Raw genomic sequence first — 7654 nt, 5'->3', positions numbered from 1 at the left:
TCTTCATGGAACTGGCACCCTGTGTAGTGAGTGGTAGATTGTACCCGACAACTTTTCTGTCTAAAAGACTTTTCATAAAACTACTCTTTAAGGATTCCAAAAGCCAACTTCTCCCTGAGTTCTTTGCTTTCTGTGCCAATCACTGCAACCCTATCTCCACCTGTGCTCTGCTTTGTTTTACTTCCTTCACAGTATCTATCATGACTGGAAAATATTATGTATTTTTCTGTATTGACTTAGTGTTTTCTACTCCCTAATGAAATGTGACAGGAATAGAAAGAGATGACAGAGATCTGAGGGCTGGACCATGCAGGGATTTTGAGTACTGCATGTAATAGGAGATGTTAAATCTTAAGTGTGTATGAGAGACAGAGAGAGAGAGAGGTCACAGGAGAGTATTAACCTATTTACATTTTGTACAGATTACTGGGATTTGAATTCTGATCTTCATGCTAGCTAGGCAAGCTCTCTTGAGTTTGTATGAATCTCTGAGTTACACTAAAAAATATTTTTTTCCAAATACATTGTTTTCAGTAAGATCACAATTCACAATATTCTATCAGAATGCTAACAAAGCAACTCCAGGCATTTGGGACAGGTTACCTATCTAACATAGTAAGACTTCACTATTGATTGCTCACTAGATTAAAGCTATGCAGGATGACTATCTGTGATATATTTTTTTTAAAGAAAGCACAAATACATACTCTAATGCATTGGAAGAAATTAGCTAGAATTAATCAAAAACATTTTGTTCTCTTTATTTTTTTAGCCTAACCCATACAAACTCTGGGATAACAAATAGGAATATTTTCAATTTTTTAATCATTTCATTGGTTCACTGACTATTACCTTCCAGAAAGATGATTTATATTTTTGCAGGTTATCTATCAATCTATCTTTCTATATTCAAACATACATGTGCCACTCTAAAATACTTAATACTATGTATACTCACTGTATGTTTGATTTAAAGTCTTATATAAATTCAACTATTTAAACAATTTTCAAAAACATCTTTTTTCTAAACTAATATTAAAACCTTTAACTTTTACATGTTCTACATACTACAAAAACACTTGCCAAAATTTCAATAATTTAATAAATTTTTTCTGATTAAAGAAAGTAAATATACCTTGTCAGCCTTTTTTAGTAAACTCATCAAATAACCTAAGCAAACAATGCGGTCACACATGCAGCAAGTGCTTGAGAAAGTAGGACTTTGTTGATGCTGTCAAAGAAAAAGCAAAACTCCCCATGGTTTACTGTTTTGCTTCACCTTATTTTTCCTCTTGGTTTAAAATAATTAGTTTTTAATCATTTTTATCTAATTTTAGACTAAAACAAAGTAAAATACACATTTTAAATATTTAACCTGGCTGTATAAATATCCAAAAAGCACATATGCAGGCAGTAGCCAGGAAAGCCATAACCTGTAGCTATGATATGGGCAATGCTTTGTTGACAGTTACGTGAGGGAGAAACACAAAATTGGAGAAATGCATTTCCCATTTGGAAAGAGTGACCAGTCAGAAGTGTCTCTCATGTGAATGGCCAGTCTTGGTATTTTGACTGGAATGTGTTCTTAGGTCACAATGCAGTTCTGCTGACAAAAATCAAGTGTGTCATACCACATGTTAAAAGCACTGACATCTACTCTAAGTGACTTCAGCATCCCTAACATCTAAGGCTCACATCTTGCACTGAAAAATATTAGCAGTCAGGATACAGAAACTTTTCAAATGAAATCCTGAACTATTGTTTACCCACTATTGAAGAAAGTAGGGAATGTTCCACTCAATATAGGGAGTACACACATTCAGAAAACTTATGCTGAGGGGCTACAAGTGGTGTGGCTCAAGTGGTGGAATGTATGCCTGGCAAGTGCAAGGCTCTGAGTTCAAACCCCACTACTCCAAAATTAAAAACCATAAAATTTATGACAGTGTTCTTTTCACATTTACATTTATTATATATGAACAAAACATCCCATTAGAAAATTTAAAGGTGCAGAAACACATCAAGAAGAAAATTAAAATTGCTCATAATCTCATCTTTGAAATAGCCACTGTTACATTTTAGTATAGTACAGTTCGTTCCTTCCAATGTATTTGCATCCACTTTCTACTTCCTAATACAACAGAAATCACACCTTATGTTTTAGACTATCCTTCTTTTCTCATTAACACTGCATCACTATGATTTTTCATGTTGCTACATATTCAAAGTCATGAATTTTAAGCCCTATGCAATCACCAACCAGGGAGCTGTGTGGTACAGTATTTGACAGGTAAGGTATTGAAGGATTATGTATGATATTTGCAACTTCTAAAGCAAGGATGCTTCACTTTTAAGGAATTACAAATTAACACACAAAAATGATTAACTAACATTTCTATGTAAAAATAAAATGGATAATAAAAGGACTGAGCTACATCCCAGCCCTGGAGGTTGTTTTCAAAGAGCTCATGTCTCTGATGACTCATTTTTCAAATATTCTCCAGGTAGCTAATGTCACTGTGATGATGTTAGTGTTGAGGAAAATGCCTACATATTTTGCTCTATGTGGGCACTGTGATCATTCCTCACGAATGAAATCTCAGGCATGCATGCTCTCGTCTTACAACGGAGAAGTGTCCTCTGGGTCTCTGGCAGGCTGATGGCAAAGTTCACCTCTGGAACATGGAGTCTCAGTGGAGAACTTGGTTCCCAGATTCAACTATGATTACTGTAAAAAATAAAAGTCAGTTAGAACCACAGTGCTCAGTGAATGTCAATGCAAAGATGAGCTGCAAAAGACTGTAACTTAGGTTTTCTCTATAGTCAAAGTGGAGAAACACTATCAAGATAACAAATCAATAAGCCTGATAATGTAAAAAAAAGGCTCAACAATTAACTTTTCATTGAGTTTTGCAAATGCTTAAAATATCAATTGTACTTCAAGTTTAGCTAATTTGGAAAAATCATTAAAACCTTTGCTTTAACCAGAATATCTGTGAATGACACTACTATATATCCTTTTTATCCATTTAATAGAAAGTTAAATTTTCTAAAACAAAAAGCAAGTAGTTTTTTTCTGGGTTTTAAAATAACCTTTATTTTTTTAAGTTAACATGTGCATTACAGGAAAAAAACACACAAAGCAAAGAGCAAAATCATCCATAGTCACAAGCAGTACAGTTCAGTTGAAATGTCATTTTAAAAAATTAAAATAGCAAGTGTGCTATCATCGTGTTAGGGTTAAGTACCCAGAAATTGCCGCTCACAAACCAACTCAGTCTGGACAGTGATTGGCACAACACAGAGGCTCATCACAACCAGCAGCAGACTGAGCAAGGCTCTCCAGGACAGCAACTGGATTATGGTCACTGTTTTCTAAGCAAGTCCGGAACGCCCCTCTGATTGCACCTAAATCTCCAGGCAATGATACAAACTCTTCGAGTCCTCTTCAGTGATGGAATTAGGAGATGTGCTCATGTTAGCATGTCTAGTTATACTGGTTAACAGCTGTTTTCTCCTCCTGGTCCCTCAGGTGTGCCTCATATCAAAGCCTCATTGCCCACAAGAAGGAAGTGTATGTTACGCCAAATGGTACATGAAAGTTACTCCATGTGTCACTGTTTCATTCAGGAAGTAAAAATTGCCCTCATCAGAAAAGCTGAAACTCACCTACTAGCAGACACATCTTTGCTTCTTACATTTGAAAGCACAGGCTCAGAATGGAAAAAGGATTTAAACCACCAGGTGGATTCAGCCACTTCTGGTAACCCTACCAAAGAAAATTTATATTAAATTCCTTCAAACAAAATTGAGGAATTAAAAACAAAGGGAAATCATGAGGACAACACTGATAAGAAATAAAGTGAGTACCTTGCAGAGACTTGTCATCATCCATGAAGCTCACAGAGTCAGAGCTACTTAATGAACTAAGTGAAGAAATACTGGACTCTGAAGGAAACAAATGAAAATAAAAAATAGATAAATAGCAGACAAACAAGCATACATATCATTTATAGAGAAAAATCTTAAGTAGTGTGGTTTGAAATCATTCACTCCTGACTAATGAATTCATAAATTGAAAAATTGATCCAATTGTCCATCGTTAAAAAACTCCATAATATGGAATTAATAGGAAAGCACATTTTGTATTAATGTTATACTCATTTGCATGATGTACACCTCTCTCTGTATGTATGGATGTAGAATTCAAAGTATATTATAAATGTTGTCAAATTCAATAACTTAAGAGCTAAAAATAATGAGTATTATTATACTACAGTAGAAAAGACACATTATATATATATATATATATATATTTAAGATCCTACAAATTACCAAATTGAGAAATTAATAAATAATTTTGAAATGATTTTAAATTTGTCTCATTAGACATGTATTTAAACCAGTAAGACTCTTAAAAGACCATAATATAGCCACATGTAGAGCACACGCTTGTAATTCCACCACTCTGGAGCTTGAGGTAGAAGCACCAAAAGTTAAGGCCAGCTGGGTGCCAGTGGCTCACACTTGTAATTCAAGCTAGTTGGGAAGATAATATCAGGAGACTGTGGTTCAAGGACAACCCAGGCAAAATGTTTACGAGAACCTATCTCAACCCACAGGTGAACATTGTGGTGCACACCTATCATCCCAAGCTCTGTGGGAGTCTGAGATCAGGAGGATCTCATTTCCAGGACATCTGGGGCAAAATAAAAAGAAAAACTTCACAAGACCCCTATCTCAACAGATAAAAGCTAGGCATGGTGGCAAATGCTTGTAGTTGTAGCAAAGACTGAAAGCATGACAGGAGGATTGTTGTCCAGGTCAGCCTGAGAAAAAGGACAGACCCTGTCCACCAAATAACCAGAGCCAAAAGGACCAGAGGCATGGCTCAAGCAGTCTCAGGGGAAAGTCCTGAGTTCAAGTCCCAGCACCATCAAAAAAATAATTATAATAAATTAATTAATTAAAAGTTTCAGTTCAGCCTAGGCTACACAGTAAGACCTTGTCACAACACCCACATACAAAACAGACTACAATCTATAAATAATATCTACTGATTAAATAGCACACATAAATGTGCCTAGTTTATTGGGTTTTTTTGTAAAGACAATAATCCATGGGTGTTTCTAAATAATTCTATAAACAGCTGAAATACGAGTTTTCTGCAGGCTACTGGCAAAGATACTTTTAATGAATGGGAATTTGGTTCTGAAAATTTCACGTAATTTCATGAAATTTCTCCATCATCCCTAAGAAGCTACAATTTCTCTTCAGTTATTAATATGCACAGATGGGTAAATTAATAAAAGTAAAACTGGCCAGATAGATACTGACTTATTATCCATAATAGAAATGGAAATTAGACATCTATGAACATGAACCATGATATCTTGTCTGTTTCAAGGAACTGAGTAATATTCATTTATGCAAAATTATGGCTTTAATGTGTCCAATAAAATACAAAGTACCTAGGCTTAAAATATGATTATGAAACAAAAGCTTATTTTCACTTGTTTATAGCTTTATTGATATGACATGATGATAAAAGAACTAAGCCTGGATAGTACCACTGCAAGAGCTTTCTCTTCTCTACCAAAAGTTGTCAGTGTTCCTCCTTAAGTTCTAAACGTGATGCATGAGTCAACAGAACCCCGCAAACATCACCCCAAATTCTATTCTCTAGTGACGATACAACTTACTTCGATAATACTGGTTTTTGGCCAGAAGACAACCGATGGAAGGCACCGATGCCATAGGTCCACTGTGACAAACACCAGACAGGCTGTGGGCAGCAATCTGTGCTGTAGCGTGAAAAGAGACTGTGTGTTAATAACATAGATGTCCCTTTTCCTTTTACCATGTGAAATCTTGTTTTGTAAAGAAACATCATTTACTATGTAATAAGAATCTGAAACAAGGAATTTAAAAGCTTACACAAAATTATAGTCAAATCCAGCATTAAAGAAAAATTCAGTGAACTAATATATTAGTTGGAAAAGGAAGAAAACTGCATATTTGACTACAAACAATGTGCATGTAACTCCATCCAAAACAAACCTAAATTTCAGGAGAAAAGTGTTAATTCAGGCAAAGTACTGGCACTCACGTGTTTGATTTTCCAATATGATCTCTTTTGTTTAAAGTTTCTTCAGAAAATGCACACTTTGAAGAATCAACTCTTAGTTATCTGAGCAAGGCTATATCACCCAGAAGCCAGAAGGCCCTTCTAGGCACTGTCAGTGTGACCTGGACCTCTGAGCATGCCTTATATCAGACACCCAGGCTGGCTGGAGCCCAAGCCAGGATGATTTGAGCTGAGATGGCATGCAGCCACACAAAGGCAGCCAGTGATGTTCTCTGCCTTCTGCCCTCCAGCTGTCAAAAGGGCCTTCAAACATGTCAGGAGCCAAGTTAAGCAGCTGTCAAAAGAGTAGGGCTTGGCCTTGACCCAGATTTGGATTTATCCCCTTCATGTCACAGCTTATGACTAACTGCTATGTCCTGGAGGGAACTAATACCCAGGTATCTTTTCACTACATATGACTGAAGGACCAAACTGGGCACAACTGGGGATATTACAGATCATCTGCTGTCTAGCAGGGGAGAATGTATTCACCCACAGACATGAGAACAAAAGGCACAACAGAACAATGACAAACCCTGTGGATTCTTATGGGAAAGGAGCATATGCAGTAGATCTTGATGGATGGGCAGACAGAATTTTAGAGGGAATGAAAAAGTCTTGGATAAAGGGGGAAATTCATAACGTTCTATCAATATTATTTACTGATGCAAAAACTCTTAATCTAGTTTTAATGTTTTTTATATTGATGATTTTTCCATTTAATTGACTCAGTTCATTTAGAAATCAAATTCTGGCTAGTCTTTATGTTGAAGTGTGATCATTTCAAATGTTTTAAATTATTTGGTCATCATTGATTCTGTTTGTGTATTCTTTTTTATTCAATTTTAGTGATGTACCTATGGTTATAAAATTATTCATGTCATTTGGCTTTTCAAACATTCAAAATTATTCCAATTTGATAATATGGTTGTTTCAAAATATCATTCCTGACAAAGAAAGAAAAGTACTGCATGTCCTTGCTTACCTGTGGAATCTAAAATAGTTGAATACATTAGAAGGAGATAATAAAACAGTCACTATTAGACATGAGGAGGTAGGGATAGTAGAAGACATTGAGCCAAGGGTAAAATTTGCAGTTATGTAGGATGAGTAAGTGCAGACATCTAATGTACCCCATGAGAGGTATACTTAATACTATTGTATTGTGCACTGGACATTTGCTGAGAGAATACATTTCGTGTGCTTTTGTCACAAAATGGTATTTTTTCTTTTTTGGTGGTACTGAGGTTTGAATTCAGGACCTCACACTTGATAAACAGGTACTCTACCTCTTGAGCCACTCCTCCAGTCTTTTGTCTCTGGTTATTTTTGAGATAAGGTCTCACATTTTGCCCAGCCTTGATCTTCCTATTTTAAGTGTCCTGCCAAAGGTGGGGCAGGTGTGTGACACCATGTCCAGACTTTATTCATTGAAATTTTTTTTTGCCCAGACTTGTGTGGAACTATAGTCTTCCCTATCTCAGCCTCTGGCATAGCTAAGATGACAGACACAGGCCACTGCATACA

The 7654-nt window shown here is 35.9% G+C and overlaps 1 protein-coding gene across 1 annotated transcript; it reads right to left on the bottom strand.

The window, feature by feature from the left end:
• Positions 1 to 1948: 1948 nt before the first annotated feature.
• Positions 1949 to 6268, bottom strand: Ppdpfl (pancreatic progenitor cell differentiation and proliferation factor like). Its single transcript, XM_020151150.2, has 5 exons — positions 6110 to 6268; positions 5703 to 5804; positions 3871 to 3948; positions 3670 to 3769; positions 1949 to 2728 (listed from the first exon to the last, which is right to left on the bottom strand). The coding sequence occupies exons 2-5, from the start codon at positions 5755 to 5757 to the stop codon at positions 2716 to 2718; spliced, it is 246 nt and encodes an 81-aa protein (XP_020006739.1). The 5' UTR covers positions 5758 to 5804; positions 6110 to 6268; the 3' UTR covers positions 1949 to 2715.
• Between the last annotated feature and the right edge of the window lie 1386 nt (positions 6269 to 7654).

Source organism: Castor canadensis, chromosome 3 (assembly GCF_047511655.1).
Source record: "Castor canadensis chromosome 3, mCasCan1.hap1v2, whole genome shotgun sequence".
Classification (NCBI taxonomy): Eukaryota; Metazoa; Chordata; class Mammalia; order Rodentia; family Castoridae; genus Castor; species Castor canadensis.
This window is presented reverse-complemented; position numbering and strand designations above follow the sequence as displayed.